This window comes from Rattus norvegicus, chromosome 15, assembly GCF_036323735.1.
Source record: "Rattus norvegicus strain BN/NHsdMcwi chromosome 15, GRCr8, whole genome shotgun sequence".
Classification (NCBI taxonomy): domain Eukaryota; kingdom Metazoa; phylum Chordata; class Mammalia; order Rodentia; family Muridae; genus Rattus; species Rattus norvegicus.
The window spans coordinates 55192899-55215337 of record NC_086033.1 but is presented as its reverse complement, the minus strand read 5'-3'; the positions used below and the strand labels follow the sequence as shown (position 1 = coordinate 55215337).

General features: G+C 40.0%; 1 protein-coding gene across 1 annotated transcript in view; it reads right to left on the bottom strand.

Annotated features, from left to right (window-relative positions):
- Window positions 1-306: 306 nt before the first annotated feature.
- Window positions 307-22439, bottom strand: part of Sucla2 (succinate-CoA ligase ADP-forming subunit beta) — a 53138-nt gene continuing 31005 nt past the window's right edge. Inside the window, exons 7-11 of the mRNA NM_001108387.2 lie at window positions 5462-5623; window positions 5228-5370; window positions 3563-3683; window positions 2607-2695; window positions 307-1077 (exon numbers count right to left, since the gene is read on the bottom strand). Coding sequence (NP_001101857.2) covers window positions 1003-1077; window positions 2607-2695; window positions 3563-3683; window positions 5228-5370; window positions 5462-5623 — 590 coding nt within the window. The 3' untranslated portion in view covers window positions 307-1002. The remainder of the gene's footprint in view (window positions 1078-2606; window positions 2696-3562; window positions 3684-5227; window positions 5371-5461; window positions 5624-22439) is intronic.

Here is a 22439-nt window from a genome sequence, read left to right as displayed (position 1 = left end):
CATGGGAACTATGGTACTGTACAAGACTCTACCTTGACGATAATTTAGAGATTTCAGGTGTTAAAGGCGGCTGTTAGGTAACCAGTCCACAGAGCATCCCCACCACATACCCCCAAATACAAAGGTACAAATGTGCATGTGAAAGAAACAACAGTACGCGGCAGAGTAGCTCTGTGAAGAGCAGCCGTCTGAAGCTTTAGAATATGTGCTGCCATGTCTGTTGTATGATCTATAAATTGGCCCTTAGACCGACTGATAAAATGAATACCTCCAACTGTTACTTCAAAAAAAAAACATTACTCCAAATTACATTGGGAAACTTTTATTAACTTAAACTGGCATTCTTAATTTTGCCCAAGTTCTTAATAAGTGTCTTTTTTTAAATCAATCTGCAGGTGTTTTTACCACCACAGAATCATGACGACTTGCAGTTATCATTGTCCTGTAATGATTAAAACAATGGTCAAATAATCAGCAAGGTACTTCTCTAAAATACTTAAAAGATATTCTGAGGAGTGCTTCCAAGTTCTAAGAATAATGATTGATACATTTAAGAGCCATTTGATGCTGAAGATAAATATTTCTTATATAAAACATTGCTATAACACGCCATTATCCTAATGAGGCTGTTATTAGATATATTTTCATACTAAAGAATAAAGCTTTCTCTTTGTAGTAATTTTATTTATAGGACTCTTATCAATGAAGAACTTCGTATCCAACACCAGAAAACAGGCATACTCCAAGTGACATTCTGCAGAGGAAGCAAGAAAGATGGCTGCAAGAAACGAGACCACTGTAAGTTTACATCAGACATTCTTTATATAAACAGTCCAGTCTGAGCAGCAGAATCAAATGCAGAGCGAATGCTTTCAAAGGTATGTGTGCCTATGTGGTGATTACATTCTCCACACATTTAAAAGAAAGGGACACTAGGAGAGACCACAGTATAATAAAGAATTACAGCACATTAATACCCGAAGCCATTCACCAAGGTTTTGCTCATATTGGCAACTGAAACTTCACATCCACGTGGGCTTCTTTGGCTAAGGTCACGATTTCAGAGAGCTTTACAACCTGAAAGAGAAAGCAGGGCATATTCGTATGTCCATTAAAAGGTGAACCATTATAAACCAAGGCAAAAGAAGCAGAATCCTTTCCATTTAAAACACTGGGGCTATTCTGATTGCCACAAGTCACACTACAGTCTAGTAAGAACTGACACTTGCAAGACTGTAAAGTTTGACACTCTTCATAACCTATAGCTCAACTAAATATGTTCTGATAAAGATAAAGAACTAGGTATGTCTTACCTAAATTTTACCTTGAAGACACAATGAGTATCCTTGCAAGACACCCCACAATTCAAAGCATAACTAAATAAAACCTACCTTAAAAAGTTTACAAACTTAACATATTGGGGTAGGAGTTTAGATATAAGAAATGCTGGTGTATTTTTGTGAAGTAACAATAACCAACAAAAACTCCAATGCTCTGTATATGAAAATATGTTTCTATACAAAGTGCCATACAAACCAGACACTTCTAAAATGAAATTTCTGCTTCTCTCCAAGGAGAATAGTTACAAAGATTTAAAAAAAAAAAAAGTTTGAGGTTAGAGGTACAGGACTTTAAAGGAGTGAATTTAGAGTGTTGGGTTAGAGGTAGAGGACTTTAAAGGAGTGAAATTAGATAGCCTATTTCTTCATCTATACACATGGAAATTTTACCACCAGGAGAATCCTTAGTGGGTCTGGGGTGGGAGGAAGCATTGTCAAACAGTCAATACCACAGACTGAACTTCCAGTTTAGGAAAATAGAGGACAAAAGACCGTGCTGAACAGATGACACCCAGGATTGCAATCGTTAAACCCAGATTGGGACGCTACTGGACCATAACAGAGTATTTGTCAAACAAACTCCAGAGGGGGAGCATTTCAAAACAGGAGCACTCTAGATTAAAATGTACAGCTGCGTATTACAACTGCAATGCAAAAACAGTCTGACCCCAAGTCTAACAAAGAACCTAGATGGTACAAAATAATTGTTCAACTTTCACAATCAGAACACCAGTATTTCGCTTAAATAATAGTAATTCCTTTACATCATCATAGTAACTCACCCTCATATACATGGCTGAGAAGTATATGATGATGCATGAGGATTTACTTGCTAATAATAAGTGAGAGGAAAATATAGCTTAGAGCAGCCTGGGTGTAAATTGACCATTATTTAAGATGGATGTATAAGAGGTTCCGAAAAAGAATTTTTAAATTCTCACTGCCTCCAAACTCTTCTGCACTGCCGATTTGAATCTTCCTTCTGTTAGTTGTTTTCTTTTAATAATTTTCCATTTGCTGATTAGTCATCTGGATCCTTGAATAGAAATTCCTGTTTTTCCTTGTTGTATGAGGCTGAGTACAATTTTCACCCCCCACTGCAAACCCCATCACGACAGTATATATCTATTGCTGTCACTCCCCAGAATTAAGCCTGCTTTCCTGAAGCACTAATATCATTATACTTGGCTGGCTCATTTAGAGTCTAAAGGTTTACAGACCTCTGCACACTACAACCATGTCCACAGAGCATGAGCGCCCACTCACCATTTTAGCAGCTTCATCCAAATCATCGCAAGCAAGAATTTTAAGACCACTGTCTGCAATTAGTGCCTTAGCATCATCAACTCGTGTACCTAGAAATGATTGTGAAAATATAAGCAAACGACTTAAAAATAGATACAAAGCATTTAAAATCTTTTTCTCACTATAAGAATATCAGCACAAGAATTTCTACTTCTTAATACAAATACTTAATTTAAAACAATAGTCTAAGAAATTGGAATTACCTCCTGAATTTTTGTTTTTGCTCTACCATATCCATGGTAATAAAAGCAAAGTCAGAATCTCAAATAATCACAATAAAAATCACATCACATTACACAAAGCAGAACTTCAAGCATTTTGTCCAATGTAGTAAATTCTTAAAAAAAAACACTGTGAAGCCAATGGTGGTAACCCACACCTTTAATCCCAGGCAGGGACAAGAGGATGTCAGTGGGTTTGAGACTAGCCTGACATACAGTGAGTTCCAAGGCAGCCAGGGCTATTACACAGAGAAACCCTATCTTGAAAAACAAAACCAACAACAAAATCACATTGTGAGTAAGAAATGTCCCCACAGGCTCATGTATTTGAACATTTGGTCCCAGTTGCTGGCACTATCTGAGGAAGTTACAGAACTTTCAGGGATAGAGAGCCTTGCTGGGGGAATTACATACATCACTAGAGACAGGCTATGACTATTTATAGCCTCAGCTCCCTTTTTCTATGTGTGGCTGAGATGTGAGCACCAGCTCCCTGCTCCTCCCCAGTGCCTTTTCCACTGCTAAACAAACTACTCCTTCAGGGCCTTTCATCAGGGTATTTTATCACAGCAACAGGAAAATAACATTTTTTTAAAGTTTTGTGTTTAATACTTTCATTGAAATGTTTAAATTAACTTTGCACTTACGACTGCATCATTTAAACAATTAGAAAGAACTAGCATCATTGACACTCACCTTGTAACCGTACCACAACAGGTATTCTAATTTCTAGATCTTTTACTGCCATGACTATTCCTTGTGCAATAATATCACATCTCATGATTCCTCCAAAGATGTTGACCAGAATAGCCTGCACCTATCAATAAAGTATTAAAGAAATAAGAATTTATCCTCTTCTCCCAAAACAGTGGAATATAAAAATCAATTCCTTGTAAACAATTTCAGATAAAACCATTACTTCCTTTTCTACCTCCCAGTCCACTAGCATCAGGACTTACAACCACTAATTTCAATACCTGGCTTGCATTTGTTTTCTACTATATCCCACACAATAAAAACCATGTGAGTCAGTCTTCTTCCTACTGACCAACACAACCATCTCAGGCCAGGTACCATCCCAGCAGGTATCCCCATTAGCATTCACCCCCTACTATTCTCTTCACTCCACCCTATCAACACAACCAATTTGACCCAAACCCTGGTCAAACACCTCACAACTGTGTCTCCCCTGGCCACAGCCCCTTTAACTATCACAGCTCAATCCCTAACAAGATGGCCCTACCTATACTCCAATGGTCTTCCAGTAGCTCGTTCTTTCTCTTTAAACTGTCTGCACTGGACATCAACCCACTCCTGATATGATCTTACCTCTGCCAGTTTTCTCTCTCTCTTTCAGTGGCTTTTTTACGAAACTAAGGAAACAGGTTCTAGTTTCCTCATCTCCCCAGTTCCTATGCTGAGGACTTTCAAATATATCCCCAGTCTCTATAAGAAGTAAAACATCCTGGGGCTGGGCAGCAGTTGAGTGTCTGCCCCTCTTACAGAGAGCCAGAGTTCAGTTTCCAGCACCCCCATTCACTGGCTCACAAAGCATCAATAACTCCAGTTTCAGGAGATCCTCTTCTGGCTTCTATAGGCACCCATATGCACATGGACACACACACACACACACACACACACACACACACACACACACACACACACACACACACATGAATGAACAGAGAAGAATGCTTGTAAAGGGATGTTTACAGCCAACTGTTTATGAAGTAGTCAACACAGCTCAAGCTCAGCACATCAATTCCAAAACCCTTAACCACTGTCTCTACAACAGGAACCAACACCTACTGTGCTGCATTTGAGCTGAATTTGTAGTATTAAAAACATAATAATGCGTGTAGTAAATAACTCTAAAGGATTCCAAGGGAAAGACAGTACAAATCTTTTTAAATTCTAAACAGGAAGGAGTACTTTTCCATTTTTTAGTATCTTCTATCATTTCCTTTTTCTAAGGTCTAATGCCAAAATAACTAAATACTGCCACAACATCAGTAATATTTATTAATGAACTACATATTCTTGGGTATATATATTTTTACAATTCCAGGCTTTTGAAATCAAATGATATCACCAAGTCCATTTCTCCGGTGAATAACTCCCATGCAGGTTCACCATAGTCATTAATAGTATATCTAATTTAATCAAATTTCTTCAGTTTGCTAAACTTCAACACTAATTCTGTCAAAGATTCTCTAACTTGTTTTCACATAAGGTTTCAATTCTTCTTTTCAAACTACTGCAGCACTCTGAATTTTAATGTTGAACTAGCACAACGGCATCTATCAATTAATCAAGCTACTTCTCACAACTCAAATCGTACCACAGAAGCCCCAGCCTTACCCTTTTATCTGAAGTGATCAGTTTAAATGCTTCTGTTACTTGATGGACTGTGGCGCCTCCACCAACATCAAGGAAGTTGGCTGGAGTCCCTCCGTGTAGCTTTATTATATCCATTGTGGCCATAGCCAAGCCAGCACCATTTACTATCAAAAGGGAAAAGATGATTTGTGTAAGGAACAAAGAAAATATATTAAGTCGCACAAAGCCAATGTGACATGAAAATACACGGGGTACCTAGACATCCTATGTTCCCGTCGAGGCCAATATAGTTAATATCTGCATCAGCTGCGTCTTTGTCCCTCTCGTCCTCCTGGCTCCAGTCCTGAAGAGCAAAGATCTTCTTCTGGCGATAGGCTGAATTTGAATCAAAATTGATCTTTGCATCCATGCACAACACTTAGAGGGGAAAAGGAAGAAAATCATCTAAATTTTATGACAGGTACAATGAACTATCCAATAAAGCCATGGTTTCCTAAAGAGTAAAAAGCACGTTTTAATTTGTTATCTATTCAAAGTATTCAATTAATGTTTACAATGAATTCAAACTGTTAGGAATTTAAAATACCCTAAAGTTACTTTTTCTGTATCCATCCTGGCACGCACGCACGCACACACACACACACACACACACACACACACACACACACACACACACACACACAAAAGGAAGGAAGGAAGGAAGGAAGGAAGGAAGGAGGGAGGGAGGGAGGGAGGGAGGGAAGGATGGAAGGAAGGAAGGAAGGAAGGAAGGAAGGAAGGAAGGAAGGAAAAAAGAAAGAAAGAAAGAAAGAAAGAAAGAAAGAAGAAAGAAAGAAAGAAAGAAAGAAAGAAAGAAAGAAAGAAAGAGAAAGAGAGAGAGAGAGAGAAAAAAAGTTCCTCAAAGGCATTACACATTTTTTTAAGCGTTCCAAGAATGGACTGGCCATGTTCTTGGCTGAAGTCCTCTCTCGTGGGCCCCTAACACCACTCCTTACACTCAAGGAACTATCTTCTGGTAAATCTTAAACCCACTGGGTTGTTTGAGACAGAGTCTATTATGAATCTGACTCCTCTTTCTCATTCAGTCCAAGGAATTACATGCATGTGCCTGTAGTAGGAATGGTGGGGCCCTCACAGCTGCAAAAGCATCTCCTATAGGAAGGAGGACCTAATTAAGGACTGCCTGAGAGACCAAGGATTGCTGATGTAGACAATGCCAACCAATCAGGAACTGCTGTTTAGGAGAGATGCTTTCTTGGGGCGCAGATGGAGGGTATTAAAGGAGCTTGCAGCAGAGTTCAGATGAGTTTGCTGCTGCTCGCCTGCTCCTGGAGTCTCTGTCATCGACTCTGTGCCACCTCCCCTCTAATCTCCAAGGGCAGGTAGGGTCAGGCGGAGAGTAGTCCAGGGCACAGGCCGCTTGTGCCACCACAGCCAGCACAAAGCAGCTCGTATGGGTTGCTTCTCCCCTTCACTAATCTTCAGTTATCCCTTCTTCAGTACAGACTGTGAGCACGGAAGCACAAGTCTGGCCCAGGATTCAGAAGCTGAGATTCTCAACTTAGGAGAATTGTTGGGAAAGTTAAAACTCAAGATCATGGGAAGTGCAGGTCTGAACTTGGTTTGAGCTGAGTAATACCTTGACAGGCTCCAAAAGAGTAAACACAGGGTCTTCCCTACACATCCATACATAGCCTCTGTGGCAGAAAGCCCTGCACAGATTGATCTCCAAAGCACCAGAGATTAGGCTAGAATCTGCAGGTCTAAGATGTCAGATCAGAGTTCTGGAAGAAAGTGGACTTCAGTCATAGAGATCCTTGCTAGCTGTGAAGGACGACTGCCTTTCCTTGTTGGAACTACTGAGACTCTAGCCCTCACTCCCACCAGCGGAGACTGACGACAGAGATAATCCATAGAGGGCCTGCTGTGATGGGAGGCACACCTTTACTTTCCAAACTAGAATGTTGCAGTGTGGTGATTTAGACAGAAACGATCCCCGCAGGCCCACAGGGGCTGGCGTGGTGAGAAGGTGTGGCTGTGGTGGAGGAAGTGGGCCTCAGCTTCTTCCTGCAGCCTGCCCATCTGATACAGAGCTCTCTGCTCCTTCTGCAGCACCTGTCTGCCTGTGTGCCACCATGCCTCCTACCATTACAATAATGGACCAAACCTCTGAGCTATTGAACAAATAAAGTTTCATAGATATGAGAAAAAGTTGTAAAAACAAGGTTTTGAGAAATACATCTGGTGGTCGGGATGTCCAGTGATATGAAATAAGTTTTGGTAATCAAGATTCTGACTAAGCTAATTAAGACAAAACAATAACTGTTCTCAAAAAGACCCCCTAACCCCCTCCCTGTGGTAAATTCCGAGAACAATCACAAGATGTCATCCTGGCCCTGCCCAACTACCCAGTTCACCCCCACCCTCTAAGGGACGTGCCAACTTATCCTTTCCCAGTGATTCTCCAAGGCCAGGTGTAGGGCTGGATGAGGAAAGTGACCAACTAAGCCAAGAACAGCTCCTTGGGCAGGCCAGCCAATATCTGACCAGATTCTTTGTCCTGTGTACCGCCAATGAGAATGGGCCAGCTAACCCTGTTGCTGAAGTCACAAATAAAAGTTGTGTGCTTTTTGGGTTTGGGGTTGCCTCTCCCTGCATGGTGGATGAGCAACCCCATGTGCATGGAATAAAAACCTTACACCCTCACGCTATTGCAGCGGTCACTTTGTCAATCTGTGCTCTGTGGGTTGCGCTTCTGAGGTAAGGCCACTATGGGGTCTTACAACACAATAAGCCAGCCCTAATTAAATGTTTTCCTTTATAAAAGTTGCTGTGATCATGGTGTCTCTTTACAGCAATAGAAATAATACTCCGTGGTGTTTGAACTGTAACTCTGAAAAAGACTTTTGCTTTTGCTTTCTCTAAACCTAATACTCAGTATTTTCTCTACTGTTACTTTTCATAACCCAAGAAGCCTAGAACAAACACTTTCCTTACCATTTACTTTAACCCTTTTGTTTCTTGTGCCCATTTCTTGTTCAATTTGCTACTTGAGTGTTTCCTTAGCCCTGAAATAAGAAACTTAGGACTGGAGAGATGATTCAGCATTCCCAGCTCCCACATAGTAGCTGACAACTACAGTCTCGGGGAATCTGCCTCCCTCTGCTGGCAGCCCCAGGCACTGCATTCAAGCATGCATGTGCAGAGGCGGAGATTAACCCAGTAAATGATTGACAGATCCATCATGTTAAATTAATGATAATAAGGAAAAGTATGACAATTCTTACTTTTCATTTTCTATGTGAATTCCATACTGATTCACTTTTGCTGCATAATCCCTAGATATTTAAATTTACATCATTTATAAAAAGTGCTTATGACTTCTGATAACTCTTCCTCACTGTGAGCACTACATACTGGATGTGACTGCTGATAAAAACTAAACAGAAGGAGCTGAAAGGAAACCTAAGTACAAAGTACTGTGCCTACAGAAACTGGTGATTGACCACGTAGTGGTGAGTTTTGGCTACACTGCTCCGGGGGTCAGGTGGAGTGCTTCCGGCCATCCACCCAGGAGCTCCTTGGATGTGTGAATGAAAAGCACACACACATTAGCTTATTTTTGAACTGCCTTGGTTAACTCAAAGGCTAGGTACTCCTAAACCTTCCCCTGCTACCCCAGGCCCATCCTTACATGGTTTGTTGGCTCTCTCTCCTGGAGCTCTCTCCGAGTCCATCTCCCACCACATCCAGGCGATCCTCCCTCTGGCCCTTGCAACTCGAAGGGTCCTGCCCTGTTTCCCTTTGCCCATGCAATGAGCACTGGCATCTTTATCGGTAGATCAAAAACCAATTGGGGACAAGGACCTTTAACATTTGGACATGCAGATTCTCAAAGCATTAGAACCAATCTCCAACAGACCCTAGCTGGCTAGAGCTCTCCAAGCTTGAGTTCCCTGCTGCTGTAAACGTGCTGAGACACTTGGGTCTATAAATATCCTACTACTTTCAAAATAAGGCACAACAAAAGACTCGAAATCCATACGACATAATTTCTAAAGCTATGAAAAAACTGTCCATTCTGTGAGAAACAATACAAGTGGCACTGATTGAAACAATCCCAATTCCACCTCAAATTTGTGATGCAGCTCTCTATGTAATGACAGCTACAAAATTCCAGAGTCACAGACCTCCAGCTCCTAGGCTTCACTACATTTGGTTTTGGTGTTCCAGACGTATCCTTAGGCACTTTATTATTGACTAGAGTATTTAGAATATCTCAGTGTCATAGTTTAACTTCACTTCACTGCAGAAATTCCTGATTCTGAATTAGACAACATGACTAAGAATAATCTACTATGAGGGAAAAACACTTTTTGGGATTCATCTAACACTTTCTCCTAGCAATGAATATATTATTTACCAGAAACTTCTGGGAGCAAACATCTGAGCTTGTCACAGGTGTGCCTAGATGTCCAAGTGAGATGGCTATATCCTCTCCGATACACCAGAGTTGAGAGCTAAGGTCAAAACATCAAAGGTTCACTATTATCATGATCACTGGCCCATTTTCCTTTTCATACTCACTTCTCCCCAGAGGGTGAATAACAAATTATCTGCCTGACAACTGCAGGTATTATAAACACATCATCTCTCCAAGTGAGCTGCCCAAGGGAACAAGTTATCTGCTAATCCAAGGCAAATTCTGTCCTACTGACGTTTAGCATTTGAGTGGACACATTATCTAATCTGTAATTGAGTTGTCAGATCCAATTTGACTAAAACTCTGGCAGGGAAGGGAAGTAATCACTAAAGGGTCTTTAGGAGATCCTAATAACAATAATGATAAGCAATTTAAGCTAATCTGATCACTTCTTTTAAAGCAAGGGTCTTGCTATGGAGTCTTGCTTGACCTGGAACTCAGCATGTAAGCCAAACTCATCAAGTTCTGCCTGCCTATGACTTCAAAGTGCTAAGATTAAAGGAAGGGGCCACTATACCAGCACTATATATTTTTTGTTATTTTGTTTTTAGACATTTTTTTCCCATTACTAAAAAAATGTCTCTTAAGTCTCCATCTTTCAATTACTCAAACAACTACACAGTATACTTAAGAGACGTACTTCATAATACATGGTAGATATTTCCTACAAAACTACACAAAACAGTAGTTCTAGATTTAGTTACCAAAATTACTTTTAAAGAGTGCTATGGAAATGTCTCCAAATTTATACTATATGTTTTATGACAACAGTTTTCCAGTTTACAAAGAGATGAATACCTTTTAATGAATATGTGCCTCCTAAAAGAAATCTGTCAATCTGTAAAGTTAAAATATACCTTACATTGGTGCAATGTTACCAGTGGAAATAAGTAAATACATCACTGTAAAATAAAAAGAAATTAAAAATATCATCAGATCCTACTACAAAAGTCTATATTCAACAAAACTGGAAAATCTGGAGGAAATGGATAATTTTCTAGACAGATACCAGGTACCAAAGTTAAATCAGGAACAAATAAATCATCTAAACAACCCCATAACTCCTAAAGAAATAGAAGCAGTCATTAAAGGTCTCCCAATCAAAAGAGCCCAGGTCCAGATGGGTTCACTGCAGAATTCTATCAGACCTTCATAGAAGACCTCATACCAATACTATCCAAACTATTCCACAAAATTGAAACAGACGGAGCACTACCAAATTCCTTCTATGAAGCCACAATTACTCTTATACCAAAATCACACAAAGACCCAACAAAAAAAAAGAACTTCAGACCAATTTCCCTTATAAATATCGACACAAAAATACTCAATAAAATTCTTGTAAACTGAATCCAAGAACACATCAACACAATCATCCATCATGACCAAGAGGGCTTCATCCCAGAGATGTAGGGATGGTTTAATATACGAAAATCCATCAATGTAATCCACTATATAAACAAATTCAAAGATAAGAACCACGTGGTCATTTCATTAGATGCTAAGAAAGCATTTGAAAAAAATTCAATACCCCTTCATGATAAAAGTCCTGGAAAGATCAGGAATTCAAGGTCCATATCTATACACAGTAAAAGCCATATACAGCAAACCAGTAGCTAACATTAAACTAAATGGAGAGAAACTTGAAGCAATCCCACTAAAATCTAGACAAGGCTGCCCACTCTCTCCCTACTTATTCAATACAGTACTCGGAGTCCTAGCCAGAGCAATCAGACAGTGAAAGGAGGTCAAAGGGATACAAATTGGAAGGGAAGAAATCAAAATATAACTATTTGCAGATGATATGATAGTGTACTTAAGCAACCCCAAAAGTCCCATCAGAGAACTACTTAACCTGATAAAGAGCTTCAGCAAAGTATCGGGGTATAAAATTAACTCTAACAAATCAGTGGCCTTCCTCTACTCAAAGGATAAACAGGCTGAGAAAGAAATTAAGGAAATGACACCTTCACAATAGTCCCAAATAACATAAAATATCTTGGTGTGACTTTAACCAAGCAAGTGAAAGATCTTCAAATCTCTGAAGAAAGAAATTGAGGAAGATCTCAGAAGATGGAAAGATCTCCCATGCTCATGGATTGGCTGGATTAATATAGTAAAAATGGCCATTTTGCCAGAAGCAATCTACAGATTCAATGCAATCCCCATCAAAATTCCTACTCAATTCTTTATAGAGATAGAAAGAGGAATTTGCAAATTCATTTGGAATAACAAAAAACCCAGGATAGCTAAACTATACTCAACAATAAAAGAATGTGTGGGGGAAATCACCATCCCTGACTTCAAGCAGTATTACAGAGCAATAGTCATAAAAAACTGTATGGTATTGATACAGAGTCAGGCAGGTAGATAAGTGGAACAGAATTGAAGGCCCAGAAATGAACCCTCACACCTATAGCCACTTGATCTTTGACAAAGGAGCTAAAACCATCCAATGGAAAAAAGATAGCATTTTCAACAAATGGTGCTGGTTCAACTGGAGGTCAGCATGTAGAAGAATGCAAATTGATCCATTCTTATCACCCTGTACAAAGCTTAAGTCCAAGTGGATCAAGGACCTCCACATCAAACCAGAGACACTCAAACTAATAGAAGAAAGAGTGGGGAAGAGTCTCAAACATGTAGGCACTGGGGAAAATTTCCTGAACAAAACACCAATGGCTTATGCTCTAAGATCAAGAATCGACAAATGGAACCTCATAAAACTGCAAAGTTTCTGTAAGGCAAAGGACACTGTGGTTAGGACAAAACGGCAACCAACAGATTGGGAAAAGATCTTTACCAATCCTACAACTGATAGAGGGCTAATATCCAAAATATACAAAGAACTCAAGAAGTTAGACTCCAGAGAGCCAAATCACCCTATTAAAAAAATGGGGTACAGAGCTAAACAAAACATTCTCAGCTAAGGATTATCGAATGGCCAAAAAGCACCTAAAGAAATGCTCAACATTCTTAGTCATCAGGGAAATGCAAATCAAAACAACCCTGAGATTCCACCTCACCCCACTGAGAACGGCTAAAATCAAAAACTCAGGTGACAGCAGATGCTGGCGAGGATGTGGAGAAAGAGGAACACTCCTCTATTGTTAGTGGAATTGCAAACTGTTTCAAACACTCTGGAAATCAGTCTGGAGGTTCCTCAGAATATTGGACATTGCACTACCTGAGGACTCAGCTATACCGCTCTTGGGCATATACCCAAAAGATGCCCCAACATATAACAAACACACATGCTCCACTATGTTCATAGCAGCCTTATTTATAATAGCCAGAAGCTGGAAAGAACCCAGATGCCCTTCAACAGAGGAATGGATGCAGAAAATGTGGTACATCTACACAATGGAGTACTACTCAGCTATCAAAAACAATGACTTCATGAAATTCATAGGCAAATGGAATGAACTAGAAAATATCATCCTGAGTGAGGTTATTCAATCACAGAAAAAACATACTTGGTATGCACTCATTGATAAGTGGATATTAGCCAAAAAGCTCAAATTACCTAAGATGCAATCTACAGACCACAGGAAACTCCAGAAGAAGGATGACCAAACTGTAGATGCTCCCACTCCTTCTTAAAAAAGGGAAAAATATTCATAGGAGGGGATGTGGAAGCAAAGTTTAGAGCAGAGACTACAAAACAGCCATTCAGAGCCTACCCCTCATGTGGCCCATATATATACAGCCACCAAAACTAGATAAGATTGATGAAGCTAAAAAATGCATGCAGAAAGGGAGAGACACACCCAGAAGATGTCCAATACAGAGGTCAATGCTAGCAGCAAACCACCGAACTGAGAACAGGACTCCCTTGGGGGGAATTAGAGGAAGTATTGAAAGAGTTAAAGGAGCTTGTAACCCCATAAAAACAACAATGCCAACCAACCAGAGCTTCCAGGGACTAAACCACTACCGAAAGACTATACATGGACTGACCCAGGGCTCCAACTGCATATGTAGCAGAGAATAGCCTTGTTGGGGCACCAGTGGAAGGGAAAGCCCTTGGTCCTGCCAAGGTTGGACCCCCCAGTGCAGGGGAATATGTGGGGGGGGGGGGAGTAAGGGGGATGTATAGGGGGAATACCTGTATGGGGGAGGGGGAGGTGAGAGAATGGGGGCTTATGGACAGGAAACCAGGAAGGGGAATAACCTTTGAAATGTAAGTAAAGAAATATATAATAAATTTTTTTTTTTAAAAAATGTAGATCTGGTAACAAAGCCTAAATGTAAACTACTCTGTCAAACAAAGCCTTCCCTTTTCCATTTACACTACGCTTACAACCTTCTGCTCAGCAGACAACCACAGCTATCTAAGGTTTACCCCTACTTCTCTCTCCTGCTCCCAGCACAGCAATATCCATTCCCAAGCAGAAATGCACCTGCTATGCAACAGTGTTATAATTGAGAGCTCAAGCTATATGACGACTGCTTTGGGTGTGACAGCACATCTCTACAACTAGTCACACATCCTCAGGCAAACCTGATAGTGTGACACAGTTTCATAATCTATAAAACTCACAGAACTACTGTCTATATTAAAAGAATTATAGAGGTCCACATTTGTACTTACAACAGAACCAGGCATTGATATGTTCTTGTTAATGAAAACTACGTATTTTTTTTAAAAAAATTGTAACTATACAAATCTAAGTACACTTAGAATATATGTTAGTGAGGTCAAAACTCAAAACTGTTTAATAACAAAAAGAAATAAAACAAAAAAGGCAAACTGAAATGCACAAAAGGGGGCTGGGGATTTAGCTCAGTGGTAGAGCGCTTACCTAGGAAGCGCAAGGCCCTGGGTTCGGTCCCCAGCTCCGAAAAAAAGAACCAAAAAAAAAAAAAAAAAAGAAATGCACAAAAGGCTTTTTTAACTAAGAAAAACAAAAACAATAGATAGAATTAAAATCTACAGTAAACTCCTGAGTCTCGCTCGATCTAGTAGAAACGGCGGCAATGATCTCATGCAAAATAGCAACACTGGCTAGAGGGACAGCTCCATGACTAAGAGTGTTTGCTGCACAAGCATAAAGCCTGAGTCACAGTGTTTAAAGGTTTGGATATAGTTTGAAAGCATCCGCCTATCCTTTAGAGATTCACCCTGTACTTGGAAGTGGTAGGACTTTAATTTAACAGGAAAGACTACTGCAACCAACTCCTTAGAGAGTGCTGATCTCTGAACAGATCTACACAGTTCTTTTGGGTATGTTGGCTAGTTTATATGAGAGCAAGTTGTAACAAAAAGGACAAGCCTACACTCTGGATCTTCTTGGTTTCCTGTCCTCATGGTATAACTTGTCAATGTGTTCCCATCACTGTAAAACCATCACCAAGAGAAGCTTTTCATCAGGGCCAAACAGCTGGCCCTCACCCAAACTGTGAACCACATGATCTTCTTCATTTCAATTACCTACAGCGGATTAGATTGCAGAGGTCCTCATCATTGACTTCATATTCTGACCAATGCACATTCCTATTCCTCACACCTCAAGCCCTTCTAACTCTTGAGTTAAACATTTTGAATTCCTTACCTAAGTGAAATCACAGCTTTCTCTTTCTATGTGTGACTTTTTCACATACTATAGTGTACTCTGCACAAAAAAAAAAAAAAATTTGATGGGTCAGTGTACTAAAGATCAACAGAAAAGCAACATTACATTTAACAATATTACAAAAAGTGAATACTTTTAAAAGGAGGCAATAAATCATTGTTAACTCTAAAAACTTAAAACTCTTTAAATGAAATTTAAAAAAAAAAGGCTTACACATTCATAGTAACTGATCCTGAGGTAGGGGAAAATAATCTCATCATGAAAATAAAAGAAGTAAAAACAAGGTCTGAAAGAAGTAAAAACGAGGTCTAACTGAAAACTAAAAGCTTTAATTTGTTCAAGACAAGCAAAATTAAACTAATAATTTAATTAAGAAAATAGTAACCTCGAATGCCAGAAAAGAAGTTAGCATCCTTAATAAACAAAGAGCCTATATACCTGAGACATCACCAGGAAAGGTTATTAAGTGAACAAAGAAAAACGCAAAATGCATGTAGTTTGCAATCTTCAATTAAGTAATTAATTAAGAACATGTTTTCTGGCCCTCTCGAACAGCTCATAAGCAACACCCCACGAGCAAACCTGAGCCTCAGGACCACAGGTAAGACCACCTTTTCTACTCCAAGCAACCTGACTGCTGGCCTCCAGAAACACAGAGGCAAAATTCCTCTAGGACCGGACACTTCCGGTTTTTAGCTGGATTCCCAACCTCTGTGATCCCGCCCGCAGCTCACTGCTCCCAAACCCCATGGGAGAGAGAGCTTACCACCGGACAGGTCGGCACTCCTGAGACTGCAGAGCGGAAGAGACCACCAACACTGCCCACCCCTGCCCACATCCCTGGCCAAAGAGGAAACTGTATACAGCCTCTGGGATCCGGTAGATAAGGGCACTGGAGCAGCATGTCCCTGCCGCCCAAGACACCTCCGGAACCTGAAGGGACTGACCAGATAAACAGTTCTCTGCACCCAAATCCCATGGGAGGGAGAGCTAAACCTTCAGAGAGGCAGACACTCCTGGGAAGTCAGAAGAGACTACACTCTGCCCACATTTCTGACTCCAGAGGAAAACACCAAACGCCATCTGGGACCCTGGTGCACGGGAGCTCCCGGAAAGGGCAGCGCAGGTCCTCCTGGTTGCTTCCATCAAGCAGAGCTCATAAGCAACACCCCACGAGCAAACTTGAGCCTCAGGACCATAGGTAAGACCAACTTTTCTGCTGCAAGTGACCTGCCTGGTGAACTCAAGACACAGGCCCACAGGAACAGCTGAAGGCCTGTAGATAGGAAAAACTACACGCCCGAAAGCAGAACACTCTGTTCCCATAACTGGCTGAAAGAAAACAGGAAAACAGGTCTACAGCACTCCTGACACACAGGCTTATAGGACAGTCTAGCCACTGTCAGAAATAGCAGAACAAAGTAACACTAGAGATAATCTGATGGTGAGAGGCAAGCGCAGGAACTCAAGCAACAGAAACCAAGACTACATGGCATCATCGGAGCCAAATTCTACCACGAAAGCAAACACTGAATATCCAAACACACCAGAAAAGCAAGATCTAGATTCAAAATCATATTTGATCATGATCCTGGAGGACTTCAAGAAAGACATGAAGAACTCCCTAAGAGAAATGCAGGAAAACATAAATAAACAAGTAGACGCCTATAGAGAGGAATCACAAAAATCCCTGAAAGAATTCCAGGAAAACACAATCAAACAGTTGAAGGAAATAAAAATGGAAATAGAAGCAATCAAGAAAGAACACAAGGAAACAACCCTGGATACAGAAAACCAAAGGAAGAAACAAGGAGCCGTAGATACAAGCATCACCAACAGAATACAAGACACAGAAGAGAGAATATCAGGAGCAGAAGATTCCATAGAAATCATCCACACAACTGTCAAAGATAATCTAAAGCAGAAAAAGCTACTGGTCCAAAACATACACAAAATCCAGGACTCAATGAGAAGATCAAACCTAAGCATAATAGGTATAGAAGAGAGTGAAGACTCCCAGCTCAAAGGACCAGGAAATATCTTCAACAAAATCATAGAAGAAAACTTCCCTAACCTAAAGAAAGAGATGCCCATAAGCATACAAGAAGCCTACAGAACTCCAAATAGATTGGACCAGAAAGGAAACTCCTCCCGTCACATAATAGTCAAAACACCAAATGCACAAAATAAAGAAAGAATATTAAAAGCAGTAAGGGAAAAAGGTCAAGTAACATATAAAGGCAGACCTATCAGAATCACACCAGACTTCTCGCCAAAGACTATGAAAGCCAGAAGATCTTGGACAGATGTCATACAGACGCTAAGAGAACACAAATGCCAGCCCAGGGCACTGTATCCTGCAAACCTCTCAATTAACATAGATGGAGAAACCAAGATATTCCATGACAAAACCAAATTTATACAATATCTTTCTACAAATCCAGTGCTACAAAGGATAATATATGGTAAAGCCCAACTTAAGGAGGCAAGCTAAACCCAAGAAAAAGCAACAAACTAATCGTCTTGGCAACAAAACAAAGAGAAGAAAAGCACACAAACATAACCTCACATCCAAATATGAATATAACAGGAAGCAATAATCACTATTCCTTAATATCTCTCAACATCAATGGTCTCAACTCCCCAATAAAAAGACACAGATTAAGAAACTAGATATGCAATGAGGACCCTCCATTCTGCTGCCTACAGGAAACACACCTCAGAGACAAAGACAGACACTACCTCAGAGTGAAAGGCTGGAAAACAACTTTCCAAGCAAATGGTCAGAAGAAGCAAGCTGGAGTAGCCATTCTAATATCGAATAAAATCAATTTTCAACTAAAAGTTATCAAAAAAGATAAGGACACTTCATATACATCAAAGGAAAAATCCACCAAGATGAACTCTCAATCCTAAATATCTATGCTCCAAATACAAGGGCACCTACATACATAAAAGAAACCTTACTAAAGCTCAAAACACACATTGCACCTCACACAATAATAGTAGGAGATTTCAACACCTCACTCTCATCAATGGACAGGTCATGGAAAAAGAAATTAAACAGAGACGTAGACAGACTAAGAGAAGTCCTGAACCAAATGGACTTAACAGATATTTATAGAACATTCTATTCTAAAGCAAAAGGATATACATTCTTCTCAGCTCCTCATGGTACTTTCTCCAAAACTGACCATATACTTGATCAAAAAACAGGCCTCAGGGGGTTGGGGATTTAGCTCAGTGGTAGAGCGCTTGCCTAGGAAGCGCAAGGCCCTTGGTTCGGTTCCCAGCTCCGAAAAAAAAAAAAAGAACAACAACAAAAAAAAAAAAAAAAAAAAAAAAAAAAAAACAGGCCTCAGCAGGTACAGAAAGATAGAAATAATCCCATGCGTCCTATCAGACCACCACGGCCTGAAGCTGGTCTTCAATAACAATAAGGGAAGAAAGCCCACATATACGTGGAAGTTGAACAATGCTCTACTCAACGATAACTTGGTCAAGGAAGAAATAAAGAAAGAAATTAAAGACTTCTTAGAATTTAATGAAAATGAAGGTACAACATACCCAAACTTATGGGACACAATGAAAGCTGTGCTAAGAGGAAAACTCATAGCTCTGAGTGCCTGCAGAAAGAAACAGGAAAGAGCATATGTCACCAGCTTGATAGCACACCTAAAAGCTCTAGAACAAAAGGAAGCAAATACACCCAGGAAGAGTAGAAGGCAGGAAATAATCAAACTCAGAGCTGAAATCAACCAAGTAGAAACAAAAAGGACCACAGAAAGAATCAACAGAACCAAAAGTTGGTTCTTTGAGAAAATCAACAAGATATTCAAACCCTTAGCCAGACTAACAAGAGGACACAGAGAGTGTTTCCAAATTAACAAAATCAGAAATGAAAAGGGAGACATAACTACAGAATCAGAGGAAATTCAAAAAATCATCAGATCTTACTACAAAAGCCTATATTCAACAAACTTGAAAATCTGCAGGAAATGGACAATTTCCTAGACAGATACCAGGTACTGAAGTTAAATCAGGAACAGATAAACCAGTTAAACAACCCCATCACTCCTAAAAAAATAGAAGCAGTCATCAAAGGTCTCCCAACCAAAAAGAGCCCAGGTCCAGATGGGTTCAGTGCAGAATTCTATCAGACCTTCATAGAAGACCTCATACCAATACTATCCAAACTATTCCACAAAACTGAAACAGATGAAACACTACCGAATTCCTTCTATGAGGCCCCAATTTCTCTTATACCTAAACCACACAAAGACCCAACAAAGAAAGAGAACTTCAGACCAATTTCCCTTATGAATATCGACGCAAAAATACTCAATAAAATTCTGGCAAAATGAATCCAAGAGCACGTCAAAACAATCATCCACTGTGATCAAGTAGGCTTCATCCCAGGCATGCAGGGATGGTTTAATATACGGAAAACCATCAACGTGATCCATTATATAAACAAACTGAAAGAACAAAACCACATGATCATTTCATTAGATGCTGAGAAGGCATTTGACAAAATTCAACAACCCTTCATGATAAAAGTCCTGGAAAGAATAGGTATTCAAGGCCCATACCTGAACATAGTAAAAGCCATATACAGCAAACCAGTTGCTAACATTAAACTAAATGGAGAGAAACTTGAAGCAATCCCACTAAAATCAGGGACTAGAAAAGGATGCCCACTCTCTCCTACTTATTCAATATAATTCTTAAAGTTCTAGCCAGAGCAATCAAACAACAAAAGGAGATCAAGGTGATACCGATTGGAAAAGAAGTCAAAATATCACTATTTGCAGATGGTATGATAGTATATTTAAGTGATCCCAAACGTTCCACCAGAGAACTACTAAATCTGGTAAACAACTTCAGCAAAGTGGCTGGGTATAAAATTAACTCAAATAAATCAGTAGCCTTCCTCTACACAAAAGAGAAACAAGCCGAGAAAGAAATTAGGGAAACGACACCCTTCATAATAGTCCCAAATAATATAAAGTACCTCAGTGTGACTTTAACCAAGCAAGTAAAAGAACTGTATGATAAGAACTTCAAGACACTGAAGAAAGAAATTGAAGAAGACCTCAGAAGATGGAAAGATCTTCCAGGCTCATGGATTGGCAGGATTAATATAGTAAAAATGGCCATTTTACCAAAAGCGATCTACAGATTCAATGCAATCCCCATCAAAATACCAATCTAATTCTTCAAAGAGTTAGACAGAACAATTTGCAAATTCATCTGGAATAACAAAAAACCCAGGATAGCTAAAGCTATCCTCAACAATAAAAGGACTTCAGGGGGAATCACTATCCCTGAACTCAAGCAGTATTACAGAACAATAGTGATAAAAACTGCATGGTACTGGTACAGAGACAGACAGATAGACCAATGGAATAGAATTGAAGACCCAGAAATGAACCCACACACCTATGGTCACTTGATTTTTGACAAAGGAGCCAAAAGCATTCAATGGAAAAAAGATAACATTTTCAGCAAATGGTGCTGGTTCAATTGGAGGTCAACATGTAGAAGAATGCAGGTCGATCCATGCTTATCACCCTGTATAAAGCTTAAGTCCAAGTGGATCAAGGACCTCCACATCAAACCAGATACACTCAAACTAATAGAAGAAAAACTGGGGAAGCATCTCGAACACATGTGCACTGGAGAAAATTTCCTGAACAAAACACCAATGGCTTATGCTCTAAGATCAAGAATCAACAAATGGGATCTCATAAAACTGCAAAGCTTCTGTAAGGCAAAGGACACTGTGGTTAGGACAAAACGGCAACCAACAGATTGGGAAAAGATCTTTACCAATCCTACAACAGATAGAGGGCTTATATCCAAAATATTCAAAGAACTCAAGAAGTTAGACCACAGGGAGACAAGTAACCCTATTAAAAAATGGGGTTCAGAGCTAAACAAAGAATTCACAGCTGAGGAATGCCGAATGGCTGAGAAACACCTAAAGAAATGTTCAACATCTTAGTCATAAGGGAAATGCAAATACAGCAGCAAACCACTGAACTGAGAATTGGACCCCCGTTGAAGGAATCAGAGAAAGAACTGGAAGAGCTTGAAGGGGCTCGAGACCCCATATGTACAACAATGCCAAGCAACTAAGCCACTACCTAAAGACTATACATGGACTGACCCTGACCCTGACCTCATAGGTAGCAATGAATATCCTAGTAAGAGCACCAGTGGAAGGGGAAGCCCTGGGTCCTGCTAAGACTGAACCCCCAGTGAACTAGATTGTTGGGGGAAGGGCGGCAATGGGGGGAGGATCCGGAGGGGAACACCCATAAAGAAGGGGGAGGGGGAGGGATTAGGGAGATGTTTGCAGGGAAATAGGGAAAGGGAATAACACTCGAAATGTAAATAAGAAATACTCAATGTAATAAAAAAAAAAAAAAGAAAGAAAATACAAGAAAGCATTATACCAAAAAAAAAAAAAAAAATGGGGTTCAGAGCTAAACAAAGAATTCACAGCTGAGGAATGCCGAATGGCTGAGAAACACCTAAAAAAATGTTCAACATCTTTAGTCATAAGGGAAATGCAAATCAAAACAACCCTGAGATTTCACCTCACACCAGTGAGAATGGCTAAGATCAAAAACTCAGGTGACAGCAAATGCTGGTGAGGATGTGGAGAAAGAGGAACACTCCTCCATTGTTGGTGGGACTGCAGACTGGTACAACCATTCTGGAAATCAGTATGGAGGTTCCTCAGAAAATTGGACATTGAACTACCTGAGGATCCAGCTATACCTCTCTTGGGCATATACCCAAAAGATGCCCCAACATATAAAAAAGACATGTGCTCCACTATGTTCATAGCAGCCTTATTTATAATAGCCAGAAGCTGTAAAGAACCCAGATGCCCTTCAACAGAGGAATGGATACAGAAAATGTGTTACATCTACACAATGGAATAGTACTCAGCTATCAAAAACAAGGACTTTATGAAATTCATAGGCAAATGGTTGGAACTGGAAAATATCATCCTGAGTGAGCTAACCCAATCACAGAAAAACACACATGGTATGCACTCATTGATAAGTGGCTATTAGCCCAAATGCTTGAATTACCCTAGTTGCACAGAACACATGAAACTCAAGACGGATGATCAAAATGTGAATGCATCACTCCTTCT